The following is a 19,413-nucleotide window of genomic DNA, read 5'->3' as shown; positions in this document are numbered from 1 at the left end:
CATCCACTCTGTCCTCATCCTACTCGATCTCTCTTCTGCCTTCGACACGGTCAACCATACCATCCTGCTCAACCATCTCTGTGACAACCGGGTTTCACTGATCAGGCTCTGGCCTTGCTGGCCTCTTTCCTCTCTGATCATCCCTCGTTTCCTCTATCTCCCTCTCTACCTGCAGTGTTTCCCAGAGGTCTAACCTCTCACCCTGGCTTTTCAACCAATATCTGGCAACTCTCGCCCATCGCATTGCCGTTTTCTGCTCCAATTTTCAGTGCTATGCTGATGACAGTCAGCTCATTTTCAGGCTCCCCTCGGCCACCTCTTCTCCTTCTCTCATCTCTGATTGCCTGTCTGCCATTCAGGATTGGTGTGCCGCTACCAATCTCTGCCTGAATGCCAGCAAGACGAAAATCTTCCTCATCGGCACACCTTCACCCTCCTTTCCTGTCACTCTCTGGCCGGCCTCCCTTGGCTGTCGGGCTAAGAACCTCAGGATCATCTTCGACTCCACGCTTTCCTTTTCTGCCCACATCTCTGATGTCTCAAAAAGGTCAAACTTCCAACTGCACCTCCTCACAGGTATTCTGCCTTTCCTCTCCTTCCCCCAGAAGCTCACTGTCTCTCGAGCCCTGGTTCTCTCTAGGTTGGATTATTGCAACTGCCTCTTTCTAAATCTATCTGCTTCTACTCTCCGCCCTTTGCAACTCCTCCAGAACAGGACTGCAAGACTTGTCCTTGGCCTTAAGCCCTGGGATCATATCTCTCCTGCCCTGAAATCTCTTCATTGGCTCCCTGTGGCTGCAAGGATTAAATTCAAGACCCTTTTGCTTTCCGGGGCCTGTGTCCAAAATACCTTCAACTGTCCCTCTGTAAATACGTTCCCTCTTGAGCTCTTCGCTCCTCCACCTCCAACTCCCTCAGGGTCAGTCGTTTCTCAAAGAAACGAGCTGGGGGTAGATCGCTGTCTTCGGCTGGGGGCTCCCCCTGGAACAGCCTCCCTGCCACTCTGAAACTTGAGGAGAACCATCTCTGGTTTCGGAAGCACCTCAAGACCTTCCTCTTTGCTTATGCCTTCGCTCTTCCTCTCCCCGGCTGATCTGTTCTGCTTCGGCATCGTGCACCTGGTTACCCTCTGATTTCGGGCCTAGGTACTTGCTCACCCTGCCATGCACCTGCACTGCCTCCTGGCAACCCTTGCACTTGGGTCTGTATCTGTAACCCTACAGTCCACCCCCTTTTCTGCATTTATCATACACCCCCTGCCTGAGCCTTAAACCTGCACTACCAATGTTGTTGTTTTTTATTCCTTTTCTCAGCACTTTCCAATTCTTGCCCCCCTGCACTTTCCCCGTCCCTCTCCCCTGCACTTGCATGTTCTCAATGTCACTGTGTCTATTAAGATTGTTGTTTTTGTTCTCCCTTGTTCCCCCTCCCTTGCTTCATCGCACTCTGAAACACTTGTATATGAGCGCGATACAAATAAAAAATCAATATCAATAAACTAATCCTGCACTTGCATCATTGGCTTCTCTTCAGAGAGAGATCTACATTGTAATCCCTGATACTCATTCACAAAACCTTACATTACAACATACCAGTTTACCTATCTAACCTTGTATACTTTACTATGGGAGGGCAAACATTTCCTGTCCACACACCCTTTCTTTGGAACTCTTTCTCATTTATGAGAGATCATGAACCACAATCACTTTCAATACAACTTGAAGACATGGCTATTTGCTCAGTCCTTTTATGCTCATTCAGTTCTCTCCAAAGCTGTCATTCTTGGCAGGCGCCTTGAAGCTTCATTGTGATATGTTTGCGACTGACAAAATATAAAAAACAAAAAAATATTTGCCATCAACTGGAATTCCACTTTAGAAATGTTGGCTAACTGAACAATATGCTGCCATCATAGATCATTGCATGAGCCACAGACAGCATTAGATAAGACATTCTTTACTGCACGATAGTTGCAGCTGCTCCCTTTTATTTGTTTCCAACCTTTGAGGAGGCCACAATGCATTGTAGCCAGCACACTGCATCTCTACCTCCCAGAAATGTGGGCAGTAAGCCAGCACAAGCCTGAAAGCTGTGGCTGATGTCACTGTTGCCAGTGTTGCAAGCTGTGGCTGGGATTGGTTCTCATGCTGCAGTTCTTCATAACATGTTGCGAATTACCAGGACTTCCGTATATGCTGACAGATGCATTCTCTGTATTATTGGAAGGTAATGTGGAGGTGAGGGTATGTATGGCGCATGGGCCTTACAGAAGGAATTATGCATCAGATGAGTTTGGTTATGTATTGAAGTTCTGCCAAGTCCTTAAGGCACACTCCTCTTGCCCTGCTTCACACTTGTTGCAGAGCTTGCATACCGTTGTACACTTCTATATCTGCATCTTCTCCATGGAAAAGGAAGATGTATTGCCACAACTATAGGGATCCCTTTGTAGATATTGATTGGGAAGTTCCCTGTTATTTGTCCAGTACTTTTAATTGCCATGCCACCTCCTCTGGAAGGTGACCTCAAGCATTAGCATGGTCAGTCTCCTCCACCTCCTCAGGCTGTCCATCCTCCTTCTCTCCCTGTTCCGTCCACATCCCTCTCTTCCTCGTCCTACCTTGCATGCGTCATCAAGTGTTCCACCTACAGTTGCTCTTCCTCCTGACCCTCATCTTCCTCCTCTTGTTCAATCGGCTGCTCCTTCTCGTGCTGTCCTGAAAATTATTTTCCACCTCCTGCTGCCCCATCCTCTCAAACTCTGCAACTGCCTCTTCATGTTGTACGTCTTGCTGCTCCTCCTCCTTGTATTCCTCCCTATGCCCTGCATCCCTCCTTGGTCCACCTCCTGATGTCCCCTCTGCTCCAGCTCCTAAATTGCTCTTGCCACTGCCTCCTGACCTCTAACCCCCATTCCTCAATTGTACACCTAGCGGCTGTCACTGCCTACTCCTATATCAGTTAGGTGAGCATCCCGAATGACTTTATGCCACTGTGAACCTCCACCCTTACCACGTAGCATTGGGCTGTTGCTCTTCATTCCTTGGTAGCTGTCCAACTTGTCCTAAAATAACACCACTTATAGCCCAGGACATTTCCAAAGAGAAAATGCTCACAAAAAAATATGATCTTTTTGATCTATGTCAAAACAAACTCGTACAACTCGGGAAGAGAAAGGGAGAGGGTTTCAACAATACAGGGTACCACAAATGTTTTTACAAAATGTTTCATAAGGTTTGTCTTTTTTGTTTCTTCGGTGTAGTTGGAAAGAGTTAGTGCAAGTGGTTGAAAAGGTTACAAAGGTTTCCAGAAAGGGTTTACATTGTTTTTATCTTTTTTGGGGTGCAGTGTAAAAGGATAAGAAAAGGGATTTGATTAAGTTTGACAAAGGGAGTGACAGAGGTTTTCACAAACAGTTTTTCACAGGGTTTCACAAAGTGGCACTGAAAATGTGGGAGACCTCACAAATTAGCACAATGATAAAGTAAAATGTCGCAAATAGGGAACAGAATGTCTAAAAGACACAAAAATGGTCTGCAATGGCTATCACACAAACAATCCTATTTTCTCAGAGTCTGGATCCACTCTGTTTCTCCTTCTCACAGCAAAGTACAACCCACAGAGAAATAGGAAGCAGATTGGGTGTTTTGTGGGTCGGGCTAAGTGCCCTAGAGATTCTAGGGCTCAGATTAGCTTGCCAAATCTCCCAGAGTAGCCATCTGTTCTGAATAGCCTGCCAAAGTCGAACCCTCCTGTCCAACTCACATTCCAGTTCAAATGTGATTTGGGAGCGTCGACTCATCTTGCAAAAAAGTGCAAGTTTACCTTGTTCCAAATAGGTTTGGTCCGACTTGCGATTTCAATGAATATTGGTATCTTCCTGCATTGATTTTAAATTTAATTTATGCTACTCAATTAAGGTGAGACTAAAGCTTCAATGAGTTTTGTAAATATAGAATAAGGTAACATAAAATTACCCATATTGAGAGTTGAAATTCTTAAGACAGCATCATATAGTTGAATTTGGTAGACTTAATGAAATTCATGTACAAAATATCCAGTTTTACCCCAAAATACTTTTAGAAATATGTTACTATACTTTTTGAACTTGTATGCTTCTTTTAATTGTTTATGGTTTTAATTTTGTACCAATTATAGTATTTCTTTATCACCCTGGAAAAATGATGGAAAATGTGAAAGTTAAACCATACAGACAAAAATTGTACACAATTCCTAAAATAGACTGTTAGGATTAATATATTTTTAGACTGACATTGTATTCACGAATGACTTATTCTGCACAAAACCCCTCAAAGATTCACACTACTATGCTGACACACACCATGTATGCATGAAATATCTGAACCCAGCATCTAACAACTGCTACCATGATGTATATTTTCTAAATATCATACTGAACTGCCAGAACCAAGAATACCCTGCATTAGTGGGAAGGATTGAATAATTGCAAAGTAAATTTGCATTGATGTAATCTAGAAACCTAACACACATTTGCATACCAATGTATTATTTGTTGCAAGCCGTCACAAAGTAAATAAATACATTTATTTTTTCTTGCTTGTTTTGCTAGCTGTATCGAAACCTAAAACTTATGAAGAACGAACAAGAATTAGCTATCAGAGCTGCAAGTCTACAAAATGCTTGGAATGAAATAGCCAACCCAAAACCTAAATTGGATGAGCCATCACAATTTACCAAGGTACAAAGTGTTGACGGTGTTAGGTCTGTGTAAAAAAGTCGTCTGTTTATCTGTAATCTATTGCACACTGACACATATTATTCTGAACATTGAAGCCAGTTCTCTTGCCTGTTACAGATGTGGAATTTGTTTTGCTAGAGTTTGAGTATTCACTCAAAATCAGTATTTCTAAACATTCTCCAGAAACTTGTTTTTGCAAGATCCACATGCTGTTGAATATTTCCTGTTGACAAACTGGAATCCTTGGTACTGTTACAAAGTGTAATTTTAGGCATTTTGGCTCACAGACAGCGGGTTGCTGTCCGGTCCTGTATCTTGATCCGCAGGAGATGCTGAACCCCACAGTCCCTCTAGGATGTGTAGGCAACTATTGGTAAGTAACAGCAGAAATCTCAACACACCAAAGGTAAAGGGGAAAGTGGATAAAATAAAAAACAGAACACAGGTCGCTCTCTCTTTCCAACCAGCCGAGCTCCACCTGCAGTGGATGAGAAAACAAGAGGTTAATATCCTTCTAGCCAAAACCCCCCACTTCTGTTCCCTTGTGATTTTTAGTACCTATTATGCCTCTGTTAAGTGCTGGGAAGCGAGGATTTCTGGAGCACTCATTCGAGTCTTGAACTTTCTTTTCTTGAAAAGGAATTTTACTCAAACACCTCTGTGCAAAGCTTGTGTACTCTTCTTCAGGAAGTGGTGTGTCTAGTTTGTAAATTTCTGTTCCTACTCTTGAGACTTGAACCTTAGATTTCCTTGCTTTTATTTCTGTTGAACTGAATCTTGGTTATAATGCCTTAGTAAGTATCCTCATTTCACGCTCTATTTCCTAGACAGTTCTTTCTTTGAAATGGAGTACATACTGCGCACTGTTCTCTGCTTCAAGATTCATTTAACCTTGAGAATGCGCAGAGTAATTGAGTCTTTTCACGGTGCTCTCCTGTAATTGAACACTGCCAGACGCTAACGTTCAATACATCTGCCGTTGCAATCTTGGGAATAATTTACATAGTTCTTTTCGTGGACAGTACTCTTGAAATCATGCGCACAAGGCGCTAACATTATCGCTGCTCTGACGTTTACAGAGATAGTCACTTCAGTTCGTAATTTTATAAGACACCTCTCTCATGTACATGCGCTGACGTGACAAACAAGGAACACTAATCACTGCCGCTTAATTTCTTACTAAGTTCATGCAGATCAGAAACAACATTCCCGGGGAATGGAATGCACACTTTTCTTAGTTCCTTCAATTAAACAGCAACTTTAGAAAATTACCATTTCTCAGTGTACGTTGCTCCAGGTGGAGAATCTACCTGCAACTTACCCTATCTAACAAATTACCTAAGCTAACTAAACAAATCAGGGTTTAAAGCAGTGTAAAACACTTTTACACAATTTCTGATCCTTGCTTCAAAATAACTGTTTTCTGACTCCATTCACTAGTAATCTGAGTGCTGCGCTCCCACCAGATTCTCAGCTTGTCTTGCCCCACGAAGATCTGGACTTTGATCTGATTCACCTTATTCTTCTTAAGACTGGACTGGATACTGGACATTAAAATGGGCCTACTTCAGGGAGAAACTAAAAACAGGACCTTCCTGTTAAGGTAGGACAATGAAAGGCAGTTTAGAAGTTTGTTTCTATCTCCAAGCCCACTCAACCTCCAATCATTTTGCGGAATGTTCCCATCCAATCAAGTCCCTGCCTTCTGACCACCATGATGGCTTGGGGAACCTTCGTACAGAACAATAGGAATTAAGGCAAGTAAAGTCTGAGTTGTGTCAAAACTGTGCAAGTAATAAAAAATACCAGGGAATAACATCACAGCCATCACCTTAAGCTCACACTGAGCAGCGAAACCTGACAGTAACCCCTCTTCAAGCCCTGACAACAGGGCCTGGCTTAGTTGGATTTTTCCTATGAAACTTAGACACCAGACTTGGCGCATGAACATCTTCAGCAAACTCACACGATCTCTCTTCGGGACCATAGCCTACCCAATCAATCAAATACTGTATTTTTCCTCTAGATTTCCTAGAATCTAAAATTGACCTGACTTCAAATTCCTCTGCATTGTCTTCAGTTAAAATCACCTGAGGAACTGGATCAATCTGGTTCCCTTTACCACAGACTCACGTGAACAGTTGGGTGCACTTTCAATCCAGCTGGCAACTTCAGTCTAACTGCCACAGGATTGATAATCCTTTCAATTTCAAAAGGCCCAACAAATCTGGGGCTAAACTTGCTCAGACCCTTCATCCTCAAAAACTTGGTGGAAAACCATATCAAATCTCCTATTTCATACCTAGGACTGATTTTACGTTTCTTGTCTGCAAATCTCTTATATCTCTCCTTAGTCAGCTGTAAAGAATTAGTTACCTTCACCAACCCTTCTCTCATGGTTTGTAATCCCTCCTCCACAGCAGGACTATAAACATCCCTCTGAACTAGTTCTCTGAGGAAACGTGGGTGAAAGCCTCTACTGCAAAAGAAAGGTGACATGGAAGTGAAATCCCTCTTGGAATTGTTGTAAGCGAATTCCGCTATCCAAAGCTGATCAATCCATCCTTTTCCTTCCTGCCAAAAGCATAGTAGATACTTTTCCAGTTCTTGATTGACCCGCTCAACCTGACCATTTGCTTGTGGGTGATATCCAGATGTCAGTTGGATCTCCATGCCAAGTTCTTTGCAAAAAGCCTTCCAGAATTTAGAAACAAACTGTGATCCCCGATCAGAGATTACTCTACTAGACGAGCCATGTAAATGCACAACTGCCTGCAAAAACCTTTGAGCTAACGTTGACACTGTTGCTTGACCCTTAACTGGGATAGTTAATAAATCCACAACGACAAGAACAACTGTACATCCTTGATCCACAGGCAGATCCACCAAAAAATCCAAACATTCTGTGTGCCATGGATGCGGACGAATCGGCAGAGGTTCTAGAAGTCCAACTGGCTTTCCACAAAATATCCTAGCTTTAGCACAAGTCTCACAAGTCTTTTCATAGTTTAATGTATCTACCCTCATTGGTGTCCACCAAAAGTGCCTCTGCACAAGATCTAAAGTCTTTTGAAAACCATGATGTCCCACCAACCTAAAATCATGGCACTCTTTCAAAATCCTTTCCTGTAACTTTTTGCTGGGAAGATATAGGGCCTCATCATTAGTTGGGCGGTAACGCCGGCGCTAATAGCGCCGGCGCTAACAGCCCTACCTCCAAACCCCCGGCGCTATTAGCCCGCTGGCGGTAATCGACCATAGTCTACCCAATCAATCAAATACTGTTTTTTTCCTCTAGATTTCCTAGAATCTAAAATTGACCTGACTTCAAATTCCTCTGCATTGTCTTCAGTTAAAATCACCTGAGGAACTGGATCAATCTGGTTCCCTTTACCACAGACTTTAACAAACTCACGTGAACAGTTGGGTGCACTTTCAATCCAGCTGGCAACTTCAGTCTAACTGCCACAGGATTGATAATCCTTTCAATTTCAAAAGGCCCAACAAATCTGGGGCTAAGCTTGTTCAGACCCTTCATCCTCAAAAACTTGGTGGAAAGCCATATCAAATCTCCTATTTCATACCTAGGACTGATTTTACGTTTCTTGTCTGCAAATCTCTTATATCTCACCTTACTCAGCTGTAAAGAATTAGTTACCTTCACCAACCCTTCTCTCATGGTTTGTAATCCCTCCTCCACAGCAGGACTAGAAACATCCCTCTGAACTAGTTCTCTTAGGAAACGTGGGTGAAAGCCTCTACTGCAAAAGAAAGGTGACAAGTGAAATCCCTCTTGGAATTGTTGTAAGCGAATTCCGCTATCCAAAGCTGATCAATCCATCCTTTTCCTTCTTGCCAAAAGCATAGTAGATACTTTTCCAGTTCTTGATTGGCCCGCTCAACCTGACCATTTGCTTCTGGGTGATATCCAGATGTCAGTTGGATCTCCATGCCAAGTTCTTTGCAAAAAGCCTTCCAGAATTTAGAAACAAACTGTGATCCCCGATCAGAGATTACTCTACTGGGCGAGCCATGTAAATGCACAACTGCCTGCAAAAACCTTTGAGCTAACGTTGACACTGTTGCTTGACCCTTAACTGGGATAAAATGGGCCTCCTTAGTTAATAAATCCACAACGAAAAGAACAACTGTACATCCTTGATCCACAGGCAGATCCACCAAAAAATCCAAACATACTGTGTGCCATGGATGCGGACGAATCGGCAGAGGTTCTAGAAGTCCAACTGGCTTTCCACAAGATATCCTGGCTTTAGCACAAGTCTCACAAGTCTTTTCATAGTTTAATGTATCTACCCTCATTGTTGTCCACCAAAAGTGCCTCTGCACAAGATCTTAGGTCTTTTGAAAACCATGATGTCCCACCAACCTAAAATCATGGCACTCTTTCAAAATCCTTTCCTGTAACTTTTTGCTGGGAAGATATAGGGCCCCATCACGATTTGGGCGGTAACGCCGGCGCTAACAGCCCTACCGCCAAACCCCCCGGCGCTATTAGCCAGCCGGCGGTAATCGTGCCGAAAATCGACAATTTTGCTGTGGATTTCCCCCAGCTAAAAGCTGGGGGGAAATCTGCCAAAGCCATGATCTGGTGGACCCTTAAATGTGGCGGTAATAGCGCTACCGCTGCATTTAAGGGTTACCACCAGACTCGTGATGAGGCCCATAGTCTGGTTCCTACATAGGGTAAACCCTCCACCACAGACCTAGACAAATCTTGACGAGCCCAAACGTCCATCTCCTCTTCACTTAAGATGTTCTTAATTTCCTGTTTGAAATCTTTATTTGTGGACAGACTAGCTGAAATAAAATGATCTTCAGGAATCACTGGCTTGGAATTAATTTCTAACTCCCCCTCACTGCCAGGAAACTGTCCCGACAAAGCGTCCGCCTTTCCATTCAGTTTACTTGGCCTGAAAGTAACAACAAAGTCAAAATCGGCAAAGAACAGGGACCAACAGAACTATCGAGGAATTAAGGTTCTGGCTGATTTCAAAAACAATACATTCTAGTGATCTATAAGAACTGTGATCGTCTGCCTGGCCCCCATCAAATAATGCCGCCACTCCAGAAAAGCTGCTTTTATAGCCAATAATTCCCGATCCATTATGGTGTAGTTACACTCAGCTTCAGAAAATGTCTTGGAAAAGTAAGCTATTGGATGCAACTGCCCAGTATGTTCATGTCATTGGGACAAGACAGCTCTCATTGCCAAGTTCGATGGTCAGCCTCAACAAAAAAGCCTTAGAGGGATCTGGATGGAGCAAAACTGCACCTGCGGTGAATTTTCCCTTCAGAATTTGAAAAGCCTTCTCTGCCTCGTCATTCCAGCAAAATTTCACCCCCTTCTTCAACAGCCTTGTATTTGGTGGAATGATCTGGGAGAATCCCTCTGAATCTCCTATAATAATTGGCAAATCCAGGAAAACTTTGGACTTCCTTTACCCAAGTTGGAGTAGGCCAATTTCGAACAGCTTGCACCTTCTTGTCATCCATCTCCATACCTGAAGGAGAGATCACAAACCTGAGAAATTCCACTGTCCTGGTATGTCACTGACTTTTTTCTAGTTTAGCAAAAAGATAGTACTAATCTTACATGTCTCTGATGCTGTTCTTCATCAGGGAAAAAAATCAAAATATCATCTATTTAAACAACCATGAAGATATCCAGGATTTCATTAATAAAGAATTGGAAAGCAGCTGGAGCGTTACACAAACCAAAAGGCATGAACTGATATTCAAATAGTCCAAAACAGGTCTTAAACACCATTTTCCATTCATCTCCCTCTGTAACGCTCATCTGATTCCCGCAGAGGCGCCGGTCTTGACTGGGTGAATGCCGTATCTTCAAAGGTGATGTGTAACACACGGTTGGCTCTTTGGGCTGGACCTCTGTGCACTGTATGTCTGACTCAAAGAGTATGATGTCTGCAGATAGAAAATATGGGATTAATGAACTGGGGTTATTGGGTGCCTCTCTCCTCTTCCCTTTATCTTCTCCTGTAGAACCCCAAAGGTTAACACCCTCACCTTAGGTAAGTGAACGCCGAGCTCTCCATCTGCCTCAGGGCAGGGTGCCGTAACCAGTTTCTTCACTGGATAAGGGTGCAGGCCTCTTGACCTCAGAGGACTGCTGTCGGTCGTTAACTTCACGAACGGTAAGTTCTGGGCACTTCAAATGTCTTAAAAGTCTTTTGTAATGATATCTCTTGTTTTGCAGAGTTCCGGCGAAGGCGGATGGCGGGCTGATGAGAGTTGAGGATCGAACCCGCGTGAGGAATAGAAGCGCCTGGAAGCACGTAAGTAAGCGCTTGTAGCCTGCTTCACGATGCGCACTAACTGTCCCTTTTATCTTGCAGGTACAAGTTCGGAGCTTTAGAGAAGCTGAAGGGTGCTGGAATACCCACTGGATTCGGCGTGGGAAGGAGTAATGGCACGTGAGTAATAAAGTTGCCCAATGTCTTTAAAAGCACCTTCTTTTGTCTTTCAGATGCGGGATGCAGCGCCGAAGTCCTCCGGAGCGTGCGAAGAGCTGGTAAGCTTTTGTCTTTCAGATGCCGGAATGCAGTGCGAAGACCTCCGGAGCATGCGAAGAGTAGGTAAGCCTTTGTCTTTCAGATGCCGGAATGCAGCGCGAGGCGTTGGTGACAGCTGATGGACCAGGTAAGAGATGCGCTGCCACTGAAGACCGTAGTGCTAACCTGTTCTTTCTTTGTCTTTACAGGTGCTGCTGAAGACTGGATTCCAGGATGGTAAGCCTTTGTTCCCTTAGGCCCAGGATCAGAAGCAGAAGACACGATGAGCGTTCTGCTGCAGAGAATGCAGAATAACGCAAAGCAAGATTCATCCATCGGGTGTGGTTTAAATAGCCTCCTGTAGTGCTTAGATGTCTCCTTCCACAGCCACGCCTAGGTAAGAAAAGAGTTCCTGCTTTCCAGAAGAGTTCCAGTGTTCTGAACCTAGGGAGTGGCTCCTGCCCCACCCAACAGGAAAAGTAGTCCCAAACAGAAGAGGATCAGGGGTTCAACTGGCAGGTAAGTAAGCAGCATGGTCTGCTGCAGGTAAGTCCACCCAAGCATTGTGAGCCCGGCGCTTCCAGCACTGGGACTGGGCATCTTTATGAGCCTGGTGCCACTGGCGCCAGGACAGGGTCCAAAAGGTCCCAATTGGGACTGGCTGGCACTCGGAACCAGGGTTATGGGTCTGCTTCCAAGGGAGTCGGGCAAGTCCTGATCTTTTGGAAGCAGAGATCATGACACCCTCCCTAAACCTAACCAGATGCTAAGCCCCTCGTATATCTAGTTTAGAAATTATTGCTGCTCCCTGAATTCGATCCAACATCACGGAAATCAGAGGCAATTGATACCGATTCTTGATGGTAACCCTGTTCAGGGAGCAGTAGTCTATACAATTCCTTAACTTTCCTTCTTTCTTCGGGACGAAAAATAAGGGAGATGCTGCTGGGGACTGAGAGTGTCTTATGAAGCCTTCAGCTAAATTCTCTTCCAGATATTCTTTCAGGTACTCATTTTACTTCTCCGTCAAAGCATACACTCTACAACAGGGCAACATTGCTCCATCCTCCAAATCTATCTTACAATCATAAGATCTATGTGGAGGTAAGCCTCCGGCTCCCAACTCGTCAAAAACATCAACACAATCATTGTAACACTCTGGTAAACTTCCCAAGACCACTCAAATTGAATGACTGACTCCACCTCCATCTGCCAAAGGCACATTTCTAACTCTATCCTCGTTAACTTCTCCATCTTTCCAACTCGAGAATTGAAAACAATCCTTACAGAAGGAAGAACTGAAATCCACCACTCTTCTTCCACAGTCTATACCAGGATTGTGAGAAGTCAGCCAGGGCGTACCCAAGATTATCTTTAGCTGAGGGGCATCTATCAACTTGAAAACAATTTCCTTCCCATGATTACCACTCACAATTAAATGTAAAGTAACCGTATCGTGGGTGATAGGACCTGATGTTATATAAGACCCATCCACCGGTCTGACTTGTTCAAAGATCTCCTTTTTCACTAAGGGAATTCCTAAGGAATCAGATAACCCTCTGTCCATGAAATTCCCTGTTGCCCCAGAGTCAATCATGGCCCGACCAGATCCCTTCAATTCCCCCATATCAAAGGATACATTGATGGTGATGTGCGGCACAGCTGTTTGAAGAGTTTTAGCAGCAATCTGTGTTCTGGTACTGGATGACTGGGACCTCTTAGGGGTATACGGACAATTACCTAGGAAATGCCCACCCCTTCCAGAATACAAGCACAAATTATTTTGTCTTCGCCTATCCTTCTCTTCCTTGGACAAATCCTTCTCCCAGCCTCAGTAACTTTCCCATTATCATCTTTGTTAGCCACATCTTTAGGTCTATCTACTCGTTGAACCAATTTGGTCTCTCCCCAGCCTCTCCGCCTCTAACTCCTTCTCTCATTTAACCTGAAATGTACCTGCATGACCAAATCAATAAGAGTGTCACAGATAGAGGGTCAATCCACAATATTAGCCAAGGCATCCTTAAGGTCATCCCTGAGGTCACGCTAAAACAACGTAGTTCTCTTCTCCTCCAGCAAATTACTTTCCATCACCAATGACTTAATCTGGATGATGTAGCTCACCAAATCACTACTCCCCTGTCTAAGTTCCAATATCGCTCCATCTATTTCAAGTGACAGCTGCCTTTTCCCAAACATTTTCTTAAACTCCATCTGAAATTGAGCTATCTTGGCTCGCTCAGAATGAAAACTAACCCCCAACATTTACAATCGCTCTATAGATACTTTCGTACCTTATGCAATCTTTGTAAATACGTCTGTGCTCTATGCTATCTATGTATACTTTCTGTAAATATTCTGTGCGCTATGCACTCTGCTTCCCTTCAATGCTAGGAATCTTGATTCTCTATTCCTGTAACTGTATATATGCATATCTGTCTGTACCTAATAAATGTGCCCAGTTGCCTCAGGGCTCGGTGCGCTATATAAATAAAAATAAAATACAATAAACTCTTTAATATGGGATTCTTCTGACTAACTAATTATACAGACCATGCAGCTGCTTCCCCAGTCAGATATGAAAGAATAAACGCAAACCTAGCTTCTTCGGTGGGGAAACCTCCTGGCCTGCAGAGGAAATTTAACTCACATTGAGTTAAGAAAATTTGAAACCTCTTTGGGTCCCCTCTAAAACACTCGGGAGGGGCCAAAGGAACAGGTACTGCTGACACATCCATTCCCCTGTCCACCCTTTCCCTAAACTCTTGTTCTTCCCTAATCAACATAGGAGGTTGCTTTTGAAGATGTCCTGCCTCCAAACTAGGCTGCCTTAAAGAAGCTGGTATCTGGGACACAACTTCTCCCAACCCCTCCACCCTACTACATATTTTGCATTCTCCAGATGGGAAACACGAGGCTCATCCCTCAATTCCCTAATTATTTCCCCCAATTCTGCCATATTCTCTAGGTGGGTTCAGCAGCCCAGGCGGATCTTGCTATTGGCCTTTCATTCTGTCCAGTCATGTATCTTGATCCGCAGGAGATGCTGAGCCCCAGAGTCCCTCTAGGATGTGTAGGCAACTATTGGTAAGTAACAGCAGAAATCTCAACACCCCAAAGGGAAAGGGGCAAGTAGATAAATTAAAAAACAGAACACAGGTCACTCTCTCTCTCCAACCAGCCGAGTTCCCCCTGCAGAGGTTGAGAAAACAAGAGGTTAATATCCTTCTAGCCAAAACCTCCCATTTCTGTTCCCTTGTGATCTTTAGTACCTGTTACACCTCCCTTAATTGCTGGGAAGCAAGGATTTCTGAAACACTCATTACAGTCTTTAACATTCTTTTCTTGAAAAGGAATTTTCCTTAAACACCACTGTGCAAAACTTGTATACTCTTCCTCAGAAAGTGATGTGTCTAGTTTGTAGATTTCTGTTCCTACTCTTGAGACTGGAACCTTAGACCTCTTTCCTTTTATTTCTATTGAACTGAATCTTGGTTATAATGCCTTAGTAAGTATCCTCATTTCGCTCTCTATTTCCTAGACAGTTCTTTCTTTGAAATGGAGTACATACTGCGCACTGCATCTGTTTTATCTGTTTCTTCTTAAGACTGGACTGGATACTGGACCTTAAAATGGGCCTACTTCAGGGAGAAACTAAAAACAGGACCTTCCTGTTAAGGTATGACAATGAAAGGCAGTTTAGAATTCTCTTTCTGTCTCAAAGCCCACTCAGCCTCCAATCATCTTGCAGAATGTTCCCATCCAATCAAGTCCAAGCCTCCTGACCACCATGATGGCTTGAACCTTCGTACAGAGCAATCAGAGTTAAGGTAAGTAAAGTCTGAGTTGTGTCAAAACTGTGCAAGAAATAAAAGATACCAGGGAATAACATCACAGCTATCACCCAAAGCTCACCCTGAGCAGCGAAACCTGACAGTTGCAAGCCCCTTTAGCTCCATAACCAGAGGCTATCTTCAGATTCTTTACTGCACTTTTGGCAGTTGGGAATCCTCAGGAGAGCTCTATTTTCATTGAAAAATGTACCCAATTGTTTTGTCCCTTTTTTCTTCAAAGTGCCACTTTTTGAAAGTTTTAGAAATCTGTATAAATCATGTGAGTATTTATTTCTTTAACACACTGAGTGTTCCCAAACGGGGAAGAGAAGATCTATCTAATCCTCAGGGTATGCACTATTACATGGGCCACCTCCATGTTTATATTGAGGACAGGCATGATGAATGCCTTTATTGCCTGTGCATGACATGTAGGTCTAAAACATCTGTAAACGTTTTTCCGTTAAAAATATGAAGGGCAGGCACAGGTGCTTGGTGGCTTGGCTTGACAAGGGCACTGTGGCCTCTGATACAGTTTTAGCAAGGAGCTCTTTAGTCTGTGACTAAAGTGACTCCTGACAAGAGAGCCGGATCTCACAAGGAAATAGCTAAGGAGAAGAAGCAGTGAATCTTCTCAGGCTCCAATATCTGCTGCTCAGTCATTTGATAGGAAATTTAAAGATCCCTCAGAATTCCTTGTTATCTAAGGAGCAAGGCCTGCCAAAGCGACATTTGTGAATGAGGAACCAGGGCTCATCAATGAGTCTTTCATCTGCAAAGGAGAAACAGGGTCCTTAGGCAGTCCTATGAACAGTAACCCATCAGCGGCCGTCCTGTCATGGCACAACCTACTAAGAAGTCATCGCCCACTACTCATTTGATGATGATCTTTCTAGCAGCACTGTCAACTAAGAAGCCATTATTCACTGGTACATCTAACAATATAATAAAAGGCCAGATGTATTTTTGTCCCTATATGGTTGTCCGGTGCAGTCATAGCTTTGCCTGTTGTCACTGCTAGAGGGAGCTGTTGCCTTAGGATATATAGAAACAATGCCAATTTGGACAGCTTCGCCTGTTGTCCCTGCTGGAGTGAGCTGTTGGTTTCGCATATATAGTGGTCCTACTGTGCAATGAAAACCTGCAGTTTGGCCCCTGTACACCAGCCTGCACACTAGTCCACAATAATTTCATCAACAGCAACCTCATTAGCAGCCCCATTGATGGTAACCGAGCAAACAGACTCCTCTGCATCCAGACCTTCTACCACCACGTCGATGACTCCATCAACAGCAATCAAACCTACATCAGGAACACTTCTCAATGAAGGTTAATCTATAATACAACATTTTTCTAAAGTAACAGCTTGCTTCATTATTTCCACATTTTCCAAGGAGAAATAAGGGAAACATGTTCGGTCTCAAGCCTTATGCCCATCCTTTGTTAAGATATTTGACAGAGCTTCCTCTGAAAGATATCCTAGAAAATAAGATTGACACAAGGATTGAGGGCCCGAAGGCCCACATTTGCAAAGATGAGGATTATGAATAGGGGCATCTTCAGGTCTACCAAACCATTAATGGTTCTGAAGATGCGGATGCAGAATAAAGCTTATTGCTTATCACTGGACATATTAGCTTCTCTTAAGTCTTTGGACACTCAGTTTCAAAGTATGTCGCCTGTCGCTCCATCAATGCCTCAAGGTCCATGGCTACCAAGACCAAGACACCTCTGCTTACGCTTAGGCAAACTGAATGCCTAGACCAAGTAATGAATCAGATATTTCATGAGATATGGATTCTTATGTAGACCACACTACATCATCTACACTTTCATCAAGGTCAGATAAGCATGAGGATATCATTCCTGCTGATGACAAGCCAGGTGAGCATCCCCTGAGGGATTCACCACTCAATGAAATAGAAAACCTTCCTTAGAAAATGCACAAAAATGTTTAGCTTTAACTTCACGGATCAAAGGAAGGAAGGCTTTCTGTATCAAAGAAGAGAAAAAGCCAGTACTGTTATGTTCATCCCCATATTGGGAAACATCTGGGGGAGTGACTTAGTTGTGATGCCTACCTTCTATTATTCATTGCCAAGAAACGATGGACTAGACCAAAAGTACAGGGCCCCTGATGATGTTTCTAAGAATCCTATTACTCAACCAAGCTCAGATTCAGTAGTTTATCCTGCTGCATAAAAGAGGGTGGCTAACTGTTCCCCATAACGTGCTATCTCACTGGGTAAGTAAGATAGAAAACTGGATTCTTTTTGTAAACATGTCATAGTAGCTATGGCCATTAAGGTAGGCAATTCCCTTGCTTTCTTACAAATATAACAGGGATATTTGGTACAAAATGGCCCCTATTTTGAAAGTCCTTCCTGAAGACAAGAAGGAAGAAGCTTACATACTCTTCCATGCAGAATAGAATGCATCGGCAGAGGCGTAGACAGGGTAGGGCCTGAGGGGCAAGACCCACCCAAAATCTGTAAATGCCCACTCAGCAGTGCTGTGTGGGCATTTACAGATATTATTGTCAGTGCAGTGCTCCCAACTACGTTAGCTTCAGGCATAATTTGCTAGACAATCCTGGCTACGCCTCTGTGCATCGGACCATACAAGATCCCGGCAGTCAGGAATGGGTCAGTGTTGAGGAGTCAAAGATGGCTTAAAGTGACCAACTTTAGACCAGATGTCCAGGCAAAGCTTATTGAGATGTTTATTGAGGGAGTGAAGAAAGTGGATGACACCTTGCAAGAGACAAGAGAGGTCTTACTGAGTACTCAATTCTTCCCCTATCATGAATTTATTATCTGTATTACAAAAGAAGAAATAAATAACCAACCTCTATACCATCTTTCCTTAGTGTCTGAATGTGTGGTTTTCTTTCATTATTATATGGTTTTATTAAACTATCCAGCGCTTTGGTAAAAATGCTTAATACATTCAAATAAGCAAACTAAATGCAGAAGAGGAAGATCCTTAAGATCTCACATGTGCTTGTGTCACTGCCTACTTCCAATTGGAAGTGCTATACTTGTCCTGTTTCGCAGGGAAAACTTTCTCTAGAGAGTGGGGATGTGCCATCTGTCTAACAGTCATAATAAAATTGTCTCATCAATAAGTCTGAAAAATGATCTTTCACCTGACCAAATGCTAATGTGAATTCTCGATCAATTAAAACGTATACATTCAGGGGGGGGTGATATCATTTTAATTCTACCATCAACTGAGTACATACAATACTATGATTCGAAAGCTATTCTCCAGCATGGGGTTTGGCATGGATTCACATGCTCATGAATATTCCCCGTTGTCAGGCTGGGAATCCTCTGTAAAGAAAAAATCAGAATCAGTTTCTTTTCTGATCTGTCTTTCTTAGTAGTAACCAATCACTGGTCTCTGGGTCATACTGCCCCCAGCCAATGACTGCCCTTTCCCTAAGCCCCGCCCCTGGCAGCCATCCTCAGATTTCTACCACACGTTCAAATGTTGGGAGTCCTTGTGCTATAGCTCTCGAGCTTTTACTGCGTTTTGCGTTTTTTTCAGAGTTTTATCTCATTTTTTCGGTCAATCGAGCCTCAAGCTCCACCGTTTCTACTTCCGATCAACAGGGACCCGTTTTGGAATTTTCTATGCCCCTCAAGGGTGAAGTTTTCGTCGAGTTATGCTTCTTGGAGGATTCCAGAAGTTTCTGAGGCCTACCTCGTGGACATGGCCCAGGAAAAGGGCTCGACACCCAGATCCAAGCTGTTTAGGAACTGCCCTGGATGCGGGTTACAGAATGTGTTCAAGGAGGACGAGCATTCTAGATGCCTCTACTGCTTTCACGAAGACAAAACGCACGTGGAGAAGCACTGTGCATTTTGCATTAACATGACGGATCGGACTATGAGGGATCGTCGGACCCAACTCGCCAACTGGCTGGAAGGAAAGAGCCCAGTAGGTGAGAAGAAGAAGTCCGAGAGTCCTTCTAAGTCCTTTGAGGGCGCTCCGGCGACCCAACAAAAGGCAATGCATCCACAGTGGATGAGTCACTTCAGGCCATCAAGACCGACACAAAGACGGCTCGGGCCTTGGGAGTTTTGCAACAACGACGGCCTCCCATTCGGAACTCCGGAGGCAAGCAAGGTGTCTCCAAAGGATTCGGCAGTGGCTCCTCGACGTACCGGCAGGCGGCCCGCTCCTCGTCGCAAGAGGCCTACAAAGGACGAGGCAGGTCAGGTGGATCTGGCCGTCGTCGCCAGGGAGGCCAAGGCGGCAAGGCCGCTGGCAAGCAAGACTGAACCGGCCGTAGCGTCGGGCCCCCACCTGGGCACCCCAG

General features: G+C 44.0%; 1 protein-coding gene across 10 annotated transcripts in view; it reads left to right on the top strand.

The window, feature by feature from the left end:
• LOC138581369 (uncharacterized) overlaps window positions 1-19,413 on the top strand; it is a 3,536,879-nt gene that overhangs the window by 2,544,493 nt on the left and 972,973 nt on the right. For all 10 annotated transcript variants that reach the window (XR_011304538.1, XR_011304537.1, XM_069652654.1 and 7 more), the window contains one exon: window positions 4,592-4,720. Coding sequence is in view for 8 of the 10 variants with exons in the window: in XM_069652654.1 (XP_069508755.1) it covers window positions 4,592-4,720 (129 nt within the window). In the remaining 2 variants the exon portion in view is untranslated. The remainder of the gene's footprint in view (window positions 1-4,591; window positions 4,721-19,413) is intronic.

The sequence above is a fragment of the Ambystoma mexicanum genome, chromosome 3p, assembly GCF_040938575.1.
Source record: "Ambystoma mexicanum isolate Mex_15411 chromosome 3p, UKY_AmexF1_1, whole genome shotgun sequence".
Taxonomy (NCBI): Eukaryota; Metazoa; Chordata; class Amphibia; order Caudata; family Ambystomatidae; genus Ambystoma; species Ambystoma mexicanum.
Note: the sequence above shows the minus strand (reverse complement) of the source record. Positions and strands in the feature narration are given on the sequence as shown.